Raw genomic sequence first — 21,598 nt, 5'->3', positions numbered from 1 at the left:
ACAACCAACAGCGATGGAAAAGCAGAGTCGGGTACCCTCCCCTCGCCGACAGCCCCCTGCCCGCCACCCAAGGGGCTCCGCGAGAGGCTGATGGAGCTGATGCAGACCCGCCTGCAACAGCGAAGGAGGAAGCAAGCGGCCGTGACCGTGACCGGGAGGCGAATCACAGCTGGAGCCCAGGCCGCCATGGGGGCGTCTGCGGTTCCTGGCCGGCTGCGCGGCGAGGTGACTTGCAGGGACCACCGAGACGGGGTTGTCTTAGGCTCCACGTGAGGAAGCCCCTCCCCCAGCCAGAGCTGTCCTATAACATGCGGTGTCCTCTCTGGATGTCCACAGAGCGGCTGGACGCTGCCCGCTGGTGATGTTACAAAGGGGACCCCCGTGCAGGGTCTGGGTCACTGACTCCCAAGTCTGACCAGTCATCAAAATCACGGGGCGGCGGGGAAATTTCTCAGGTGCTGTCACGGTACTATGGTTAAGTAGCACATCCTCATTCCTAGAAGATACGCACTGACGTCTCATTAACGTCTAAAACTTACTTTCAAACGGTTCTGGAAAAAACAGTACGTGCAGAAAAGAAATGTGGCTAAACGTGCACTGTTGTTGAATCGAGGTGGTGGGCAAGAATTAGTACATCGCTGAATATACTAAATTCTTTCAACTTTCTATGTTTTGTAAGTTTTCATAATAAAAGTTGGGAAGAAGCCATGATTAAAAAAAACCTCCACCGGCAACTTTCTGGAGCTAAGATCTTACACTATTCGGGCAAGTGGAGAGCTCCAGTTTTTGTTTGTTTGTTCAGCTGGGGGAACAAGGGTCGTGCTGCGTTCTATCAGACAGTGGGGGGGGGGGGGCTCTTTTAGAGCATTTCATCATCAGGGAGCACTGTCCTTTAACAACTGCCATCTCCGCGAGCCCCATCTCCGCGAGCCCCCCCAGGAGCTGGCGAGAGGAGCCCCACTCCTCCCCCAAGAGAGACCACGGGACGTCGCGGCTCCCGGTCTGTCGTGCGCAGCCTGCGGCCCCTGCTGCCCTACTCGCCCCACCCCCGGGCCTGAGACCCCACGCGCAGCCCAGGCCGCTGTCCTCGGAGGAGCAGCCCCGAGGCAGGCTCTCCCTGTTCCTGACAAGACGGCCATCCCGGGAGCCCCAGCGAAGGGCTGCCGAGGGCCCCGAACCACCAGGGAGACCCCTAAGCTCAGTCCTGTGCTTGCAGGGGCGCTGCACCCACAGCCCGCGTCCCTGGGACCCGTCGGGAGGTGACAGAGGCTTCCAGACCAGCCACTGCCCGGCCCGCGGCAGGCACCCCCCAGCACGCCCACACGGGCTCCAGGCGCGGCCTTCCTCTCGCCCTCGCCCGCCTGAGACCCCGGGTCTCCGGAGGCTATCTTCTGCCTCCCTGCGTTTTCCTACGTGTCTAGGGAGTCTGGCACGGAGCCCGCCCGGCAAAGGGGCGGAGGAAGGGCTGGCGAGTGAGGATGTGGGCAGCAGAGGGCCGGCTGGCGAGGGAACTCTCACCCGGTGCTGGTGCCCCTTCCACCGGCACTGCAGGAGCCGGGCGGCGGCGTCTCTTCTCCCCTCGGAGCAGCCGGAGCGGGGCCGGGAGGAGCCCCCCTCGCTCGTGTCCAGCTCCGAGTCCGTCTGGGAGGGACCGGGGGGTCGGGGCGCATTCCGGGTCTGCAGGAAGTCCAAGGTGAGAAGGATGACTGGGTCGGGGATGGGGGCAGAGAAGCCGGCTATCAGGCCAGGAGGCAGGATATTAGGATGCAGGCGAAGCTTCTCAGACTAGACTTTAATTTAGAGGAAAAAAAATCAGTGTCCACACCGCTCAGCATGCCAGACGACAAAAAAAGTCTCTGGAGAGCTAACGTATTCGCTAGTAAATAGGGTGAAAGTCGGTTTTCGTTAACCCTGCAAACTCTGGGGGTAGCGCTCTCCCGCGAGGAGGGGAAGCGACGTGACCTGTGGTGTCATCAGATGACCACAGCGCACCTTCTGAGCTCAGTAACGTCTGTGCATGGGTGCACCAATTATCTGCCTCCCGGGCGGTCCTTTTACCGTCTTCCTTTTCGTCTAACACTGGATTACAAAAATGGGACTTCTGAGATAAAAGGCAATAGATTCCTAGCTTGGTTTTTTGGTTTTTTGTTTGTTTGCTTGTTTGTTTGTTTGGCCGGACCCCCGCGGCACGTGGAACTTCCCGGACCAGGGATCGAACCTGTGGTCCCCGCAGTGGGAGCGCAGAGTCTGAACCACTGGACCGCCGGGGAAGACCCCTAGCTTGGGGGTCTTAACGTAGAAAGAAGCAAGAACGAGATGAATTGCACTGCCAATTCTGGCGGACGTGGAAAATATTTTTTCTCCCTGAGGGAAAGCTTCAGGAATAAGCAGAAATAGCCGCATTCACGTGTGTCGGGTGCCCCCCAGGGGCCAGGGCTGCCTGAGGCAGACAAGGCACGGGTCGGTCAGCACCACGAGCACCCCATCGGGAGAGGCGCGTCGAGGAGACAGACAGCGCAGCTCTGCCCACCACACGCCGGGCGGTCGGCGGCCCGGCGCCGCAGCCACCTGGGGCCGACAGCGCGGGCGTCTGGGTAGGTAGGGGTCTCCTGAAAAGGGCCCATCGGGCCGGGTGGCCAGTTTCCTGCACAGGAGGACAGTGACCCTGCAGGACTCAGAACATTATCTAAAGCCCCGGAAAAGCCGCCAGGGAGAGGCACCCACACGGGTAACACGGAAAGTCTACCTTCCTGAACAACGGAAGGGACTGAGACGGACTCACGCGTCCACCCCACGTGTGGCCAGCCGGACATGCGGGGTCAAGGGCACCGCACCACCCACGGGGCTCCAGCCAGCACGCACCAGGAGAGCCACCTTTCCTTTGCCGAATCGGTCGGTGGCCTGGGGTTTGTCTCAACTTGTAACTGGAGAGAGACACGCTCCTAGCTTCTCCACGTTCCCTTTTAGGGCTTTTCTCTTTCCCTTTAGTGCTGGGGTTGAAGTACACGTAGCGTGAGATGTTAAAAGAAGGGGCCTTAAAACAGGACTCCAGCTAAATAAGAAAGCCTTGTAAGAGGGAGGCCCGTCTAGATTTAAAAAAAAAACAAACCCAAACACTTTTCTTTTCTGCTCTCAGCGGATGAGTCAATCCCGCACCTGGTACGCCCTCCCTCTCCTAGAGGCCAGTCCCCGTCAGGCTACCGGCTACCGAAGCAGCAAGTCGCTTTCTGAAGCAACAGAACTTCTCGGCTAAAACGTGTGCCGGGTAAAGCCTGGCCGTCCTGGTGGATTCGGCGTGTTACTCAGACCTGTAGCAAGGGTTGCAGAAGAGGGCGGCACGGCTGCCCACCCCAGCGTGCGCCCACTCCGGACGCCCCAGCCAGGCCGGTCTTCCCTGTCGCACACTCACGCTACAGCCTCCTCTTGGGGCAAACTGCAGCCACAGGATTTTAATACCTCACTTATTAGTTTTTTGTGTTAACAGATATAAGATTATAATTGCCATCTGGGGAATCCATTAATTGGAAAAAAAAAGATTAGCGGGTTTTCTCTAGTTGTGGCGAACGGGGGCTACTCTTCATTGTGGTGCACAGGCTTCTCATTGTGGTGGCTTCTCTTGTTGCGGAGCATGGGCTCTAGGCGCACGGGCTTCAGTAGTTGTGGCACATAGGCTCAGTAGTTGTGGCTCGCGGGCTCTAGAGCACAGGCTCAGTAGCTGTGGCGCACGGGCTTAGTTGCTCTGCAGCGTGTGGGATCTTCCCGGACCAGGGCTCGAACCCATGTCCCCTGCATTGGCAGGCGGATTCTTAACCACTGCGCCACCAGGGAAGCCCACTCTCGCCACTAGAAGTCCTAGCATAGGTAGCACTGGGCCAACGGGGACCAGAGGGCTCCCCTGGTTCAAGAAGGTGCTCAAGGAGGTGCCAGGGGAGCCCCTTGCCGTCGTGTCCACAGAAATGGACAGAGCGAGGGGACAGGGAGGAGGGTCAGCCTAGACTCACCGCCTGCCTGCCTGCCCACGGGCTCTGCGGAGGGAGCTGCGGCTCCCCAGTCACCCAACCCCCGGCCTAGGGGCAGGGGCAAGGGCAGGAGGAGGCGCCATGCCGGCCCCAGCGAGCGCCTTCCCGGCCGGGCCCCTGCGTCAGTGCCAGACTCTGCAACTTACACTGAACCACCCGGCTCCTCACTGAGAGTTCGTGCCTTCCCTGGGGACTTCCCAAACGCCTTCTCACCTGCTAACGGCAACCCTTGTTGGATATTTAAACTTTTTACATATTTGAAGGTTGGGGAAGATCTTCACTCACCAGCTTAACTATCTAAGACGCGAATACTAGTTTGAAAAGTCAATTAACTGACAATCAATTAGTCCAGAACTCCATGATGCAATACACCCAATTTATAGAAATCGATTGTGATGGTAGAAGGAAACTGGACTGTCAACGTTGGATTCAGGCAAAACTCCGGGCACGGAGACAGTCAGAACCATAACGCCTCAGCTCAGGGTCCCGCCATGCCGGACAGGAGGTAAAAACACAGACAACCCTACCTCAGGACTCGTTTCCTCGGGATTCTCCTCCTCTCCTTTCTTGCTTTCTTCCAGTTCTTGAAACTTCCTGGTAAGTGCCTGAATTTCCTCCCTAAAGTGGGAAGGGAGGAAAGTGACACCTTACTTGCCATGACGCTGTGTAAGATGTCTGTACGTGACAGGAGGGGTGGCGGCCTGCAGCGCTGGCAAGGACGCCTCCCCGAGAACGAGGTGGGTGCCCGGCCACCACCTGACTGCCCAGGGCGACCCCTCCGGACCCCACTCCTGACACATGGGAGGAACGGAAAAAACACCGACTGCGTGAACGATGAACGGATATCCTTTGGGGTTTTTAACAAACAAGGCGAATGGAAGGAAAAACAACTCATGTCCTTGCTACAGATTTTAAAGGCAAGGTAAAAATAATTCTTCACTGTACACCCGCCCATTCTGATTTACTTTAATTCTAGGCTTCTGGCAAAGTCTAGTCATATTTATTCTGAAAATAAAATTTGGTATTCATTTCAGTAATCCGTGTCTTACTAATTATTCTGAGTGCTAAATATTTCTGCTCAGATTTCTAACCTACTTTTTTGGGCATTTCTTACTGAGATAACATTCATGTAACCCCAAATTCACGATTTTAAAATATGTGATTAAGTGGTTTCTAGTGTAGTCACAATGTTGTGCAACTATCATCACTATCTAATCCTGGAATAGTTCTGTCACCCCAGAAAGGAGCCCCTTACCTGCCACTCACTCCCTACTCTCCCCTCCCCCCCAGCAACCCCTAATCCACCGTCTTCTCTATTAATCTGCCCATTCTGGATATTTCCGAATTGCACAGTATGCGGGCTTTTCTGTCCGCCTCTTTAGGCAGCATCATGTTTCATGTTTCTGAGGCTCATTCACGTCGTGGCAGGTGTCAGACCTCATCCCTTTGTACGGATGTACTTCCGTTTTTACTCTCTTCACCAGCTGACGGACATTTGCCACGTGTCCACTTTTTATCTACGGTGGACAGAGGTCACTGAAGGAGTGTGGGAGGTGGCGTCTGGATCCGGGGTGTGGAATCAGGGCGCGTTCTGAGGCTGCCCGCAGCGGCCGTGCTGGAGGAGGGTGCGGGCCGGGGAGCTGGCCGTGACGCCAGAGCGGCAAACACCGGCCTAACCGTGAGCAGCCTTTCCCCAGAGGTCGGATATTTACTCTGAAGGAAACAGCAAACCACAGGAGGACCTCAGGAGAGGAGTGACGTGATCGGGCTGGAGCTTTACGGGCCGCTCTTGGCGGGGGGCTCAGAGCGGATGGGGCGGGGTGGGCGGGGCTGGGGAAGAAGGAAGGGCCTGGGGCTGCGTGTCTTCTGACTTCGTCCACTCACCTCAAAGCCTCCTCTCTTTCTCTTCCCTCCTTCTCACCCTCCTTCATGTTTTCCAGCTCCTTCTCCAAGTCAGCCTTTGTCTGCAGTAGCTGCTTCACCTCCAGACTGAACGAGGAACCAGAGATATTTCAGCGTCATTAAAACAAAGGCTCACAGTGACCTGGGTCATCAGAGCAGGAAGAGCTTTCAGAAAAAGTAACGGGCCCAACCTCCTTACTTATGCGTGGATGAGGATGAAGAAAGGCCCTTCTTTGTCACTGCAGGAGGCTGGCAGCAGACCCAGGAGCGCTCAGTTATTTACTGAGTACCTTCCGTGCGCGCCAGCAGCTCCCGGATGAGGTGCAGGCCCTGCTCTCACGGGCGTCACCGTCCCGCGGGGAGAGGCATTAACCCAGCGGTCACACAGTTGGGCGCCTAATCTGCTCCTGAGATGAGAGCTCCCAGGACCGCCGTGGGCCAGACGCAGCCTGAGCTAAGGCCTCGAGGACGAGAGGCTACCCAGGCACCTCCACCCAAGCTTGCCTGTGCCCCGCAGGTGACGCCTCGCTAAGAACGTGGCTTTAAGACGTTCCACGGCCCACCGTGGTGGTGACCTCACGTGAACGAGATACATCACCAGGAGTGTCACATGGTAAGGGCTCACTGAGTGGAAGTTATTATCGTGCCATGCGACGGCTTAAGAGGTAATCAGAGATGCTATTTACCGTGCAAAATGACTGGCCTAATTTTTATAAAGAACCTAGCGCATGGATGCAGTATTAGGCTTCGACTGGAGGTGAAAAAACAGGCGGAGCGGGAAGGGATCTGCCTTCTGCTGTGAACAGAAGGCAGCAGAGACAGGTCCTTCTCAGACCTAGACGTGCACATGAATCACCAGGACGGGTCTCGTTAGATGCAGAGTCAGGTCCAGGAGATCTGGGCCGGGCCAAGGTAACCAGCCCCAGGCGGGCAGGGCCCGAGGGTCTGCATCTCTAACCAGCCCCCAGCTGACGCTGAGGCCTTTGGCTTCCCAGGCCACACTCTGAGTAGCAAGGTCTCAGAAACACCATCTCAGAAGACGCATGGGCTTAGCCTGCTCGCGACAGAACTGCAACTGGAGAAGCCACACGTAAACAACGGGTGGAGGAGACAGGAGCGTTTTAAGGGGGCTACGGAGCGAGACACTAGAGAACAAAGGGTAAATGAGCAGAACCTTGAGGCTTCGCCTTCCACACTCTTATGGTCACACTGAATACTCCACACGCCACAGCACCTGTGTCTTATTTGATGCACAGATTAGGTGCTGTAAACATAGTACCGAATCTTTAAACCCTTCTGCAAGAGATCTGATGGATGGCCTATTATTTTACACGAATCAATCAGAGTCAATTCTCCTCTAAAAAAGAATTCGGAAAGCCCTCTGGAATTCCGTGTAAAGAGATTCAAATGGCACCCCCCACCCCGTGCTTTTCATGACGTACTACGGCCAATCAGTGTCTCCTTTTGCCCACTAAAGCTGCCTTCATTTCACAACTAAGACATCACAAGTTTTAGAATCATATAAACGTATCTGTGTGATGACTGCTATTAGCTGAGCCTTCCCCACATCCCCAGAACAGCTCAAGTCCAGCAACTACGCAAGTCACGGGAGCAGGACCTCTCCCGGAGGGGGCCCGGCGCCAGCTGTGCGGGACAACGTACTCTCGCTCCTGCAGCTGGGTGTGCAGGGCACTCCGCTCGCCCTTCAGCCTCTTCACAACCCCCCGCAGTCGCTCGCTCTCCTCCTGGTGGTCGGGGCGCGGCTGCCGGTGCACCGTGGAGCTGGACGCCGAGTGAGCCGGCGGGGTAGACCCGACCACCTCTGAAGCGTGGGATTTGGGGCTTTCCATCAAACTTATTTTCTGGAGGCAACACAGGCATCTGTTAGACGTTATTTCTTACTCTACTTTCCTAGGAAAGAGACAATGGCCAAGGGGAAACTCATCCCAAGCAAGGGAATGGGAAGAGCTCTGCGTGGGATCTGAGAAACCTGGGACGCTGATCGGGGACAATTCTGCTCCACCAGAGTCCTGGGGGCGATGGCAGGGCACCCCCCGCCCCCAGAACTCTCTTCCTCTGGAGCAGGGAGCACGCAGACCCAGCCGGGATGGGGCAGGTGCCGTAATAAACAGCAGAGGGCAGGGAACGTGAACTCGTAAACTGCTTTTCTTTGTGCTCGTTTACCCTGTTATTTCCCTAGGACGTCTGGAATCTTCAGCCTCTACGCTTTCACACGTCAAAGACGATCCAGCTCTGCCAGCTGGAGGCACTGAGCACCTCCAGATTCCCACTGATATCAGCATCTCTCCGCGTAGAAGAGCACCGCCCCACTGGCTTCTGGACCACCTCCGGCTGCCCTTCTTTCCTAACAAGCTGTATTCTTGAACTACCCACAATTTATAGACACTTCTTAAGTTTTCTGCTTTGTAAATACGTGAAATTATTGTTTTTTTTATTGTTCCCCTCTAGGTTTACTCTGCTCAGCCAAACAATTGACAGCTCTAACTTGATACTGTACCAGTACTCAAAAGGTAGGCACGCTTCTGACCCATTTCAGCAGAATCAGGTTGACTACGTTTGCAAATTCACATGGGGGATATGAGGAAACGTTAACTTCCTAACTTTCCTGGTTGGCAAAGTGCGGATGCACAGTTTTCTGTGAATTCAAATACTGTACGAGTGGTGAGAAACACAGTCTGGGAAGTGACTGGCAGTAAAAAGCCCCCATGTGCACGGCAGGCTGGGCGTCTGAAAGGCTCTGGGATCCTACGCACCCAGCGACGGGTGCCCACGAGAGCCTGAAACGTTTCGGTGTGTCATGTGACCACGCTTTGCTATCTGTGACACGAGAGACAGGCATGACACGCCCTTAGGTCTCATCCGGACCCGTAAGAGTCTCCTCTTGCCAGCGTGTCCGCGTGCCGTCTGCGGACAGACGGCCACCGTTTACATGTTCAGCACGACCTGACTCCCTGCGTAAGTCCCGGGAGTGGCGCTACGTCTGTCCCGTGTTCTAAGACCCGCTGCTCTCGCACAGGCAGGTCCTGAGCAGGGAAGGTGCCGCGGCGGGACCACACTCACTTTCTCCAGCTCTGCGATCCGCCGAAGCAGCCGGGGCTTGCTCCACTCCACAGAGCCTGGAGGAACAGCGGGGTGTGACGGGGCGCCCTTCGTACAGCCGTCCCGACGGGCCCCTTCAGCCCGGACCTCCCGTCTGGAGCACGGCCCGACGGCGTCCCCTCCACAGGCTGGCCCCCACGGCCAGCGGCCCCATGCCCGGCAGACCTGCGGTGCCGAGGGCGGCTCCACGGCGACGTCTGTTCCCTTTCACCGCGGCTTCACCGACACAAACGGTCGGGAGAGGGCTCAGTGTGGCCTTCTCTCCCGATTCCACCCCGTTGGGCTCTGGCCTCACCAGCCTGCCAAGACGGCCCTTCTCCAGCCCACCAGCAAGTCCACTCCGCCACATGCCAGGCCCCGGCCTCGGGCCCAGCCCCTGGGCCACCAGCGTGTTCCCCGGCACCCACACGCTCCTGGCAGCCCCTCAAGCGGCTCAGCTGGTCCACCCTCCCCCCACTCACTCGCTGGGTGACCGGACTCTCGCCGGGTCATCTGGTCCCCGACGGCCTCCAGGACCAGTCCTCCTGCTGAGGCCCCCGCCCGACCCCCAACGCACCGACGCACCGACCTCCACTGGCCACCTACCCACCCCCCCGGCACGCTCGCTCCATGTCCCCCACCCCCGCCTGTCCTTTCAGTAGCCCAGAGAAAGGCCGCGGACCCGGACCCCCGTGTCCCTCACGGGCTGCACCCACTCCCCACGGGCACTGGAGCCTGGCCACCTCTCACCACTGCTGTGCCGCCTGGGTCAGGCCACCAGCGGCCCCTGCGAGGCCCTTTCCTACACGACGTCCACTCAGCACAGGAGCAGGGGGTCCTCGAGAGACGAGGCAGACCCTCCCACCCCTGCTCCAGCCCTCTGTCCCCTGAGTGGCCTGCAGGGCCCTGTTCTCTCCCGCTCTCACCTCTGTGTCCATGGCCAGCGCGTACACAGGCTGGGCCCCTGGCCTCAGACGCGCCGGGACACTCGGGGGCTCTGCGCCTGCTGGTGCCCCCCCGGCCCCCCTCCTCCTCCCTGCCGTGGCCCGCTGACCAGCGCTCTTACCACTTGGCCGGCATCTGACCTGCTGGCCTCTCGTCTCAGCCAGCGCGCCTTCACTGCTCTAGCTCAGTGTCTAGAACGGCCCCTGGCACTCAGCAGGCTCCCGCCGCTTTGCAACACACCTTGGAGCGGCGCTGCCCCGGGGCGCGCGGGGGAAGGAGGGCCGCGACTCCCCTGCGGCCGTGGCCGCCCGCATCTTGGGGCCCCGCCTCACCCCCACCCCCGCCTCCCCCCTTGGCGGCTCTGGGGAGCAGGTACCCTTTATCTTGGAGGCAGTGGGGGAGCTGCTCAGCACGCGGTCCAGGTCTTCCTTCAGGCTCTGGTTCTCCTCCGTGAGCTCCTGGACGCTCCGGGACAAGCTCAGGAGGGCGCTGCTCATTTTTTTCTGCCTTTTAAGGCCGATTTTCTTCTCCGCTGGAGGCCTAGGTGGAACGAGACCAAGCGGCTACGGTTTGGTGCCTGAACTGGTTTAATACGCGTCCTAAGTGAGGGGTGGGCGCTCGGCAGCCCGGTTGCCCAGCGTGGTTTCTGCAGATGGACGTTTGCGATTAAACAGGGAACACTAACTCTGAAGCCCAGACAAGCAGACTGCTATCCGTTCCTCTCATCAGCGAGCCTGTGTAACAAAATACTGTGTTCAGTCATTAGCAATGGACGTTAAACAGGATCACTAAAAAACTTGTGGAAATTTATTTTCTCTGTTGTTCCATAAATACTTAGATAATAGTTTTGATCTTGCCTTTTATTCTGCAAAATAAGTCTAAAATACAGTCAATCCCCATTATTCACAGAATCCGTATTTGCAAATTCGCCTACTCACTAAAACTTATCTGTAACCCCCAAATCAATGCCTGCGGTGCCTCTGTGGTCACTCTGCGGTCACTCTGCGGTCCCTCACGGGCAGAGTGGACGAGGGTCTGAGTTGCAGGCGGGCTCACTCCCGGCTGGGGGAACAAGCGCCATCCGCATCTGGTCTCAGATCTCGTCCTATCCACAGGGTGGATTTCGAGGTCTTTTCACAGTTTTGTGCTTTCTGTTGATCTCGCCACTCTCAGTGGTCCCCTGCAGCATAGTTCTTACTTGCTAGGAGGCTGTGACACAGCTCAGGGAGGAACCACACGTGTCAGAGCTTCGTTCAGGCCTGAGTCACGGCACGGTTGGTCAAGAGTTCAGTGTTAACGAACCAACAACAGACACTAAATAAGGTGCCTTTAAACAGAAACACACGTGAAGGCGGGTTGTATATTGGTCAGGTGATGGGAAAGCTGTGACCAGAGGGTCTCAGGAACAGAACTTCGTGCTTCCCCTAGAAGCACTGGTTCATCATTTCCCAATTCAGTGTTCGTGGACACTTTACAGAACATAACGCTGTGAATAATGGGAATCGACTGTAATTCCTCTGGCCCTTTACAGAAAGTTTGCCACCCCCATTTTATTTAATTTAATTAATTTATTTTTGGCTGCGTTGGGTCTTCGTTGCTGCGCGCGGGTTTTCTCTAGTTGTGGCAAGAGGGGGCTACTCTTTGTTGCGGTGCGCGGGCTTCTCATTGCGGTGGCTTCTCTTGTTGCAGAGCACGGGCTCTAGGCATGCGGGCTTCAGTAGTTGTGGCACGCAGGCTCAGTAGTTGTGGCGCACGAGCTCTAGAGCGCAGGCTCAGTAGTTGTGGCACACGGGCTTAGTTGCTCCTCGGCATGTGGGATCTTCCCAGACCAGGGCTCGAACCCGTGTCCTCTGCATTGGCAGGCGGATTCTTAACCACTGTGCCACCAGGGAAGTCCCGACCAGCCCTCATTTTATAGTAGGGGGAAAGGAAAAAAGGGAAGACCATGCCTGGCACATTGTAAACGCTCAATAAATGTCAGTAATTCACTGTAGAGGCTGGTGACACAACCAAATCTAAGATAAGGGATCCCTCCTTTCCTAATTTGTTGAAAGCCTGATATCACCTGGGAAAGGGACAAGGGAAAATCCACGAGATAAGGAAACTTTGATGTCTCTCCTAGTAAACTTATTTGGCAAGATGAACTTGTACTTGGTACTAAATGTCTTCCGAAAAGGAAGATCTGCTTTGAAAAACAGTGTTTTCTAATTCTAAGCTGGAAGCTGTGAAGTAGTACGAACAATGAAAGCCCAGAGCACCGACTGTGCTGTTAGTGGGCAGCACATGGCAACTATGAGGGCACGTCTGTAACATCCCAAAGGGAAACACACCAGCTCTAGCCATGAGTAACATGGGCGCAGGTGCCAGCAAGGCTCCAAAGTCAGGGCAGTGTCTGCGGGTTCCACGTATGGCCTACCCTGCTCTGATAGCAGTTTAACATGAAAACAACATATGAAACATGGCTCCCAAGGAGAGGATCATACTTCTTTCCTGTCGTTTCAGAACTTGCCAGGAGAGTCTGGAGCCGATGAATCTGTAAACACCAAATTAAAATGCATTTAATACAAAATGAAAAAACTGCAACGATTCCTGATTTCTGCCCAGTGGCAGGAAGTGAGCACTAAGTTGCTGATTTGCGTTCAAGTTAAGATGAACTAGAAGAGGGCCCCTCAGTGCAGCTGGCCCCCCACCCTCCGCCCCCGCCCCCCGCCCGGGGAAGGAGGGCACGCACCTCCTCGTAATACGTCTCCATGGCAATCCTCATCTCCTCCAAGTTAGTGGTCTTCATATCAGTCTGCAGTTTGCTAAAAACCCAAGTTCAGAGTTGACATGGCAGTGCCAGCATTTCCGGGCAGAGCGAGAGGAAGCCTGTTTCCCAGAACATGGCAGAAGGATGGGCTTTGGAAGAGAACCGGGCTGGGAAGCGAAGCCTGAGCCGGCCCTCAGCTGGCCGTGGCCTTGTACAAGGCCGACGAGAGAATTCTCACACCTACAGGGCCCTTCCTTGTTGAACCTGCCCCTTTCCAGGGTGACGTAACCGACCCCCGGCGGATATTCTTTGCTAACAAGGGCCTGTCTTTAAAAACCGCAGTAATTGTGAAGACAGACCTCAGGGTTAGACGGGACGAGTCATCTTTGGGGAAGGTAGGGGGAATGGTTCTTTAAAGGAAAGAGAATCATTTTTTTCAAGTCATATTGTCTGTATAATTCTCCTTGTTCTCAACACTTAACAGACTTTAGGGAAAAGGCTCTAACAGAGAAATGAAAGTAAAGTCACAGAGTTCAGGATTCTGAGACACAGAAGAAATCGGCAAATGATAAAAATTTTAAGTTGACGATTCCATCAAGAAACAAAGGGGGGGGTTCTATTGTATAAAGAGGATACAGCAGAAAGTGAAAACTCAGATTTCCTTAAGTAAACTCAAACACAGCTAGGAAAGGCTCTCCTCTGTGATAAAACAGCAGGAAAGGAGTCCGCGTTGCTGCTCTAAAAACAGCACCAGGACAGTGCGTGACAGCGAGAGAAGCAGGGAGGGGAGATGTCCAAGCATTAAGGGCCTGCATCAAGGTCTATACCATTCATATTGGAGCCGACAAGTGACCACAGAAGACCAAGGAGAGAAAGCACGTCTTCAGCGGAACAGGAGCCAGAAAAGAGGAGAGGGGAGCACTGTTCCTCAGGGACGGGTGGAAGGGGCGGTGCTGGACACAGACGTGGCGGCAGGGTGGGAACGGAAGCTGGAGCTGAGGGCACAGCGGGTGTGGACGCGGAGCCAGAGGCAGGCCAGGTGCGCGCCCAGCGGGCCCCTCCCGAGCCTGTGCCCACCCCCCGACCCCGGCCGGCCCCCCAGTGGCTCCGTACTCGATAGTGTGGTCCTTCTCCTTGCACCGCTGCTCGAGCTTGAGGATCCTCTGCTTTAGCCCACTGACCACCTGCCAAGGGAACACGAAGCGTCAAGCTGGCGTCTCTGCGGTCCTGGCCTCCCCCTCCCCCCAGGGGCTCCCCCAAGGGGGGTTGGGTGTCCCCTGCCCGCTGACCCGGCAGCACCTCCACAGCCTCCTGCCAGAGCGCCTTCGCACTTAACTCTCCTCCCCATCAGTGCTGGCGTCTCTTCTAGACTCAGCTGGAGAGACAGGGCCAGGCTGTCCTGCCCGCTCAGAGCAGAGGGGCCGGTGAGTGGGGGCACGGGGGCTGCTCCCACTCGAAAGGTGCCACCCTCCCCTCCATCCCATTCCACACCCACCCTCTGGAGGAAGAACAGGACGCTGCACGGTTAGCTTCGAGGAAGCCACCTCGGTCCCTAGATGCAAAGCTCAGCAAGCCTAGCCCGCCCAGGACACCCCGGTCCCCAGCATGCCCCTGGGGGGGGGAGCAGGGCTGGAGGAGGCCGGGCAGCCGGACAGAGGCCGTGAGACGCCCTTCCGTCTCGATGCCTCCTGCCCTCTGCTCATGTGGCACTCTGGGAGACAACACCCTATATTCCCGAAAGAACATCCCTTTCTTTCCCTTTGAAGAGTCAAACAACTTTTTAACTGGATTTTAAGGTAATTTTTAATTATACTAGTAATACATGAATACATTTTCTTGAAAAAAAATTATAGATGACACTATACCCTTTGAGTTGACCCCTGTCAACTAAATACTGTTATCAACTTCCTGCGTATTCTCTAGGCCTTATTACACGCGCACACACACATGCACAGCCCCGAAAGTCTGGCATTTCGCTGTTGTTTACACAAATGGTGCCCCCCACACATCATTCTGCAGCTTGTTCTTTTCAAAACTCAATAGGCCGTCTTGGTGATCTGTCCCCGCTAGTTCCTACAGATCTATGTTATTCTAGTTACCCGTTCCTCTACTGATAGATGCTTAACTTGTAAGCCACTTTTGCTATTACAGAAACCCCCGGCCGGTCCTCCTTGTGCACAAGGGCAAGTGTTTCTTGAGGGCAGGTGATGTCAAGCAGAAATGTTCAGTCACAGGACACAGCCACTCTGAAGGGTGATTTGGCAAAGGGTAGTAGAGTGAAAACTGCACGTACCCTATGATCTAGAATTTTTACTTTTAATCAACTTTAATTAAAAAAAAAAAAAGGGGGGACTTCCCTGGTGGTCCGGTGGTTGAGACTCCACGCTTCCACTGCAGGGGGTGCAGGATTGATCCCTGGTCAGAGAACCAGGATCCTGCATGCCGCGTGACAAGGCCAAAATAAATAAATAAATACAATATTTAAAACAAAAAAAAAACCCCCAAAAACAAAAATACCCCAGGGAGCTCCCTGGTGGTCCAGTGGTTAGGACTCGACAGTTTCACTGCTGTGGCCCGGGGTTCAATCCCTGGTCGGGGAACTAAGATCCTGGAAGCTGTGCGCCGTGGCCAAAAAAACAAAAACAAAAAACCAAACACAAAAAATACCCCACACAGCAACAGAACAACAAAAATACAAAGAGCCCTTTCTCTATAAAAGCATCCATTACTTACAGAATTCAACATCCTCACCCAAATTAACAATGTAGACATTTCTGAACTTAGCTGTGCTGTTTTATATTTTTTAAAAATTTCTTTCTGGGGACTTCCCTGGCGGTGAAGTGGTTGGGACTCTGCACTTCCACTGCAGGGGGCACAGGTTTGATCCCTGGTTGGGGAACTAAGATCCTGCAATCCACGCAGGGAAGCCAAAAAAAAAAAAAAAAATCTTTCCAAAGATGTTTTGTTACAGCGGTATTCTAATTTTGAGTGGCTCCTCCTCAATTTCCCCCCAAATTGGGCAGCTGTAAATATCTTGTGCAAACAGCCTTTAGTACTGGATTTTTTTCTCAAGACATAGTCCTAAAAAGAGCATTGTTAGACAAGTGGTGGGCGCGGTGTTACAGACCGTGGCTCCCGCATGGTCACACCATCCCGGCCTTCAGGGCCGACGGTCACTCACTATGAACCCAACTTGGGCAAATCTCTTAACCTTTCCTGATTTTAAAAATGGGGATTGAAGTCCCTATTACAAAAAAATCAAATGAGATTCTGTACATGCATACCGTACAACTATACAGTGTTTAAGAGTGGCTATTATTTAAAAACTATTTCTTATGAAAAACACATTGATTCGTTCTCAAGCACTTAAGTATTTACTTTGTGCCACTGTAGGCACAGAACTAGGCTGTAATCATTTATTCAGAACAGACTGCCTTTATTCTTTATACATTAGTATAGGTTCTTTGCATATTCTGGATAAAAACTGTTTTATTGATCAATCAAGTCTTCCCCCCTCACCCATTATATACTGATCCATTTTCCATTGTAGTCTTATGGGTTTTTATTATAAATTTTAAGTTTATGTTATCAAACCCATTATTAATTGCATCATTAATGTGATTTTTGTGTTCAATAATCTCAAAATTGGATCCTTTCCAGTTTTCTTTTAGCATGTCAGATCTTTTTAAAAAATGTACTTCCTTGACTCATATGAGGTTTATTGTGATACATTTTTCTCCAACTGCTATAGTTTATTGCCATAGCATTAATCATAATGGCTCCATTTTCCATAATTTTGCTTCATTCAATCTGTTATGTATTATTACATAACATACAAGAGGGGTTTGTATGTGCTTTAAGGTCCTAATTCTATTCCTGCTTTGTTTCTCTGTCTTAGATCAGTATCACTTGTTAAGCCTGATGTGTGTTTTTTAGGTGTGACGGGGTAAGTCCCCCACTGTGACTACCTTTTTCTACAGTGTATTTTCGGCCTTTGTGCTAAGCCTGTTCAGCCTCCCTCCCACTCCCACCAAGAGCCCCCCAGCATCTTCTTGTAATCCCTATGGCTCCGTGGAGAAGGGTTTCAGGAAGTCCCGAGCCCTTCCCCGAATCTGCTCCTCCTCTGGTATGAGTGGTTTAGAGAAAAGGCATCTCTCTAGAGGCTGTTTTGAAGGTAAGATTTCAATGGACAGGTTATGTGTTTTGCTGGAGATTATACTCACCCAGCCAGTATCAGGCCTTTTCTCTGCCAGCGTCCGAACAAAATCCGGGCCCTGTGGTAAGTAGATTGAGGAATGAAGACAAGATGTGGTCTAGCCCCACCCTGCTGGCCTGCTGAGAGGAGCCGGTGACGCCCCACGCCTGCCTCGGGGCACCGCCGTGCAGGGCCAGGAACTTACTCGGGACGGATCCAAAAGCTGCTCTATCTGCCGGTCCTTTCTGCTGTTCTCCTCTTCTAAGCGCCGAAGCTTTGTTCTCATCAGATCCACATTGCTTTTTTGCATGTGTAGTGACTGAAGGAAAGAAGGACCACACACACACACACACACACACACACCGTGCACACACACACACACCGTGCACACACACACATCCCGGTGAAACACTGAGTTGGAGAGGTGTTTTAAAAGCTGTCTACTTCCCAACCAGGGCGCTGCGTGTGCAGTGGGGGAGGGAGGTCTGGACGTCACAGTGAAGGCTGGGCCGGGGGTAAATGCCCCATTAGGTGCAGGGCTACCCAGGCAACCAGGAATTCTGCCCCACACAATGCCAGCAGCACCCCTGCCACAGACAAACGCTGCCCCACCAATCGATACCGCCAGCAGCACTTCTGGAAGGTGCCCACGTGACATGCTCTCCTCCACGTCCGTGTGACAAAGCCCATGTTCTTCACACCACATACCATCATAGTCTGATGTCCATTTAAAATTCTTATCCTCAACTAAGGCTCAGTTGGTCAGAGCAGTGGTTCCCAAACGCCTACCTGGGGATGAACTTTTCACCAGTCTGTGGTGAACTTAGAGGAAAGACTGTCAGTTTTTCATAAAACTAAGTTTATTCAAGTTTTACCACTATCCTGTGTTTTGAAATTATGCCCTTCCTATTATTTCGGACATGTATAGTTCTTTTATGAAATGGTGATGGTAGGGTTATTTTTAAAGTTTGTTTTCAACGGCCTCACTTGAAAAAGCTTTTCCCTAGTCCGGGAAACCCCACAGCCTGAAAAGCGTAAGGTTAAGCCAGCGCTCGTAAACCTCATCTGGAAATGCCCACACGGGTCAGCTAGTGCCGTGGTTAACCGGCTTCCAGCACCAGCCTGCACCCAAATTAGCCAGTTATCTCGGAGAAGTCCTTCTCCTTTCAGGGGACTCGTAGTTCTCGGAAGAGAGTCTGAAATGTCTGAACACAGCCAGCCCCCCGGCACTGGAAAGACAATTCAAAGTGTGCGTCCCACTGAGGGAAACCTGGGGAGTCGGCCACATGGCCACAGCCGGCAGGAGAGGTACCGGCCCTCGCAAGTGTTTAGTGAATTAGTCATTAATGTACGGTTGCTGGGACAGATAAGAAATCCAATACCGGGAATTCTGCTTCCAGAAATATGGATTCCAGAAAAGTGCACTCACTTTTCCCTATTCCCCCTGCTTAGCACAGCTAAGAACCCTGTACTAAAGCCCCTTCACGGATTATTTTGTCGCATCCTCACAAAACCCTGTGAAATTGTATTATGATTATCCCCATTTTTCAACAGGAAACTGAGGCATTACCCGCCCGAGAAAAACTACCCTGACGCTCTAGCTCCCAGAGCGACAGAGTCTTGAAGATAAGACTCCCTCCTCTCTGAAGAGAAGCCTCGGCTTATTTAGTTTGAGTGAAGTCAGCATCGTTTTACCCGGAGACCCAGTTCTGGCCCCAGGCAGCTTCCTCCCGAGAATGTCGCTGCGGCGACTGTTCAGGGCTCTCGGCGCTCACGCGGTTCGGTCCCCTCACCAAGACAGCAACCCTCCCTGCGGCGCCCGATTCGCTTAACGCGTCTCAGGACACGGACGTCCTGACTCATCGGGCGGGCCCTGCACTGCTGTGCAGCTCCCGCGGGCGAGGCTGGGTCCCGTCCAGGGGCCCTGGCCCGGTGCCCCTCAGGCGAGATGGCTTCGACACTCCTCACGTGCTCTGGGCACGCTGGCCGCCAACGCCCTGCTTAACCTCTGCTGCCCAGACTGATCACAGCCCTCCGGACGCGGCTCAGCTGGCGGGGGCGGGGGTGGGGTGGGGACGGCAGGTCTGTGAACAGACTCACGTGACAGAAGGGAAGGAACCCCAAGAATATGTGTGGCCGTTAAAGACCGGTGTGGTGTCGCGGTGACGGTGAAGCAGATGAGGATGACGTCATTTACTGCAGTGCAGTTTGTGCCTTAGAGGACGGGTGGCAGATGACCTTGATGGAAATCCTGGTTCTACTACTGGTTAACCTTGGATAGACTACTCACGTCTCTGAATCTCAAGGCTATGACCTCTCTCTCGGGGCCTTTGTGGGCATCAACTGAGATCAGGCCTGTGAAATGCCCTTAACGCCAAAGAATTACGCAAACGGGAAGTTATTGATAATAATAGCACCAAAAGACCTATCATAAGGCCAAGTCTCAGGGCGCAGAGGGACCGGAGTTAATCTAGCCCTCCCCGAGTGCTGTCCGCCACGGGGGCTGGAGAAGCATAGCACGGCGGGCTCTAACCGACATCCAGGCTCCTCTCACAGCGGGCTCGAGGCCCTCCGTGAGCCAGTGTCGCCCCGCTGCTCAGGCACCGGGCCAGGGTGTAAACTCAGCTGTCACTCTACAGCTCCTATTCTTCCCACATGACACATCCCTGCACAGGTGTGACTTTCCATCCACGTTACCAAGGGCTTTCCCGCTTAAAGTCAACAGAGAACAGAGGGAAACGCTACCTTCTTCAGCTCAATGATCTCGTCATACATGTCCTCCTTCTCTCTGTAGACAGGGGTCCCAGGAACATAATCTGCAGGGAGACACACAACCCTCTGAAAAGACTGCCTGCAAAGTAGAAGGAATTCTTGGCCATACCTTAAGGGAAACCTGGAGGTTAATGAAATTATCCTTTTTTTTTGTTTTACTTCTTTCCCCAGAAGTAAGGAAACCAAAACCGGTATTGATATAGAAAGAAGAAGCAAGAGAAAACTAAAAGATGTGAACACGGGGCTTAATTAGAGTAAAAGGATTAACGGAGGGAGTCAAAAGGAGAAGTGATGTCTTTAGATTTTAAACAGCAAGCAGATAAAAAGACAAACAAAAACAAACGTGGTCATGTCATCACGCAGATGACAGCACCCAGTCCGATGTCTAACGGTAGGTACAGTGTACACTGGTCTCTGCTTCCATGTGATCCCTAACGGGTCAGGACCCTGAAACACACCAGCCTGAAACAGTGCTGCCAGCTAGCAGTGCGGCAAGGTGACCATCCCTGGCACCAGGACAAGGTTCCTCTGTGCTTCCCACGGGGCCAGGGCCGACAAGAAAAGCAGTAAAGCTGAGGGAGGAAGCACGTGGGTAAGACCAGACAGGAAGACAGAAACATGAAAACCAACCGATTCTTTTCGGTGAGATCTGGGGTTTTTATTATCCTTGCAGTTTTCATTTCTGAGATTGTTTATACAACAAATTTAAATACAACTCTAAGTCTAGGGAGCTAGGCACCGCTGAAGCCCGGGACGATGTCTCTGTCCACATCGGGAAAGCCGCTTTCTAGGAGGGCAGGATGGACCTTCAGGGGTCACTGTCCTCAGGACACTCCGACTGAGGGAGCCCCAGGTCTCACTTTGTCAGAGCACACCCACCAATCCCCACGCCCTTCCGCTCTGCTTTCCCTCAGTCGTGGCCGTGTCACCATCAACGTGCTCACCGTGGCTGGCAGAATGCCTGAGGTTTGACCTCTTCATTCTTTCAGCTTCGGTCAAATAGTCAGGGGTGCTGCTGGGGGTGGGGGTTGGTCCATGCACGCTCCAAGGTGAAGTCTGATTTCAGGGCTGGGGTCAGACTTCCTGGTTTCAGCGTGCATGGATTTAATATGACAGGTACAAGCAGAGACAACGGAAGGCGCTGCCTCTAATAATCAGTCTTCAGGGTTGATGAAAGCTTAGGGAGACCAGTGGTGTGTGAGAAACGTCCAGCCACCGGCCCGCAAAATAAACAAAGCCCTGATGTGTGGCGTTTGCCCACTCCTGGGGTGTGCGTATCCCCGGCACACCCAATCTCAAGCTGCCGGCGTGACGTGGGACAGCTCACACAGCTCCTCAAGCCAGCAGGAGCAGCTCCAACACACGACTGCCCGCGGCGCCCAGACAAGCCAAGACCCAGGCGGCAAATGTCAGGAAACACACCACATGCTGCGTGAAAGCCGGGAGGCGCGATGTCGTTGAGAAGATCAAAAACAGCGCAGCTCAAACGAGTCATATTAAACGCTCTGTGCCGAGTCACCACCCGAGATTTCTAAGACACTCCTCTTGAGCAGGAAGGGTTTCTCCCGGGCGACCACATACCTTGCTTTGAGCTTCCCAGCCACAGCTTCTGGGGCGTTAAGGACATTCGGCTCCCGAGAGGCACGGTCCCCGCTGTCCTCAGAGATCTCCAGGAGGCCACTTTTCTCGGCTTAGACTGATAAGGCGACTCTAAAAAGCCAATGTGTGGTTTTAGAGGTGCAAAGTATCGATGCCCGCTCAACACAGGTGCTTCAGAGAGACAAAAATGATAAAGCAAAATATTCACAAGGGCATGACAACCCCAGATGAACACATTGTGACAAAAATTAAAACTATAGTTATGATTTGTAGGTATACTTACATTTGTTTTTTACTTTTTATTATAGAGAAATAACG

General features: G+C 53.8%; 1 protein-coding gene across 7 annotated transcripts in view; it reads right to left on the bottom strand.

Annotated features, from left to right (window-relative positions):
• IQCE (IQ motif containing E) overlaps positions 1–21,598 on the bottom strand; it is a 41,311-nt gene that overhangs the window by 8,859 nt on the left and 10,854 nt on the right. For 5 of the 7 annotated variants that reach the window (XM_082428470.1, XM_082428465.1, XM_082428466.1 and 2 more), the window contains exons 4-16: positions 21,263–21,391; positions 19,655–19,725; positions 17,115–17,228; positions 16,938–16,988; positions 13,828–13,898; positions 12,697–12,769; positions 12,449–12,498; positions 10,342–10,505; positions 9,003–9,058; positions 7,584–7,783; positions 5,904–6,008; positions 4,547–4,637; positions 1,519–1,677 (exon numbers count right to left, since the gene is read on the bottom strand). In XM_082428470.1, the coding sequence (XP_082284596.1) occupies positions 1,519–1,677; positions 4,547–4,637; positions 5,904–6,008; positions 7,584–7,783; positions 9,003–9,058; positions 10,342–10,505; positions 12,449–12,498; positions 12,697–12,769; positions 13,828–13,898; positions 16,938–16,988; positions 17,115–17,228; positions 19,655–19,725; positions 21,263–21,391 (1,334 nt within the window). The remainder of the gene's footprint in view (positions 1–1,518; positions 1,678–4,546; positions 4,638–5,903; positions 6,009–7,583; positions 7,784–9,002; positions 9,059–10,341; positions 10,506–12,448; positions 12,499–12,696; positions 12,770–13,827; positions 13,899–16,937; positions 16,989–17,114; positions 17,229–19,654; positions 19,726–21,262; positions 21,392–21,598) is intronic. The other 2 variants (XM_082428469.1, XM_082428471.1) reach the window with 1 other exon arrangement.

This window comes from Balaenoptera physalus (genome assembly GCF_965194825.1).
Source record: "Balaenoptera physalus genome assembly, chromosome: 16".
In the NCBI taxonomy this organism is placed as follows: Eukaryota; Metazoa; Chordata; class Mammalia; order Artiodactyla; family Balaenopteridae; genus Balaenoptera; species Balaenoptera physalus.
This window is presented reverse-complemented; position numbering and strand designations above follow the sequence as displayed.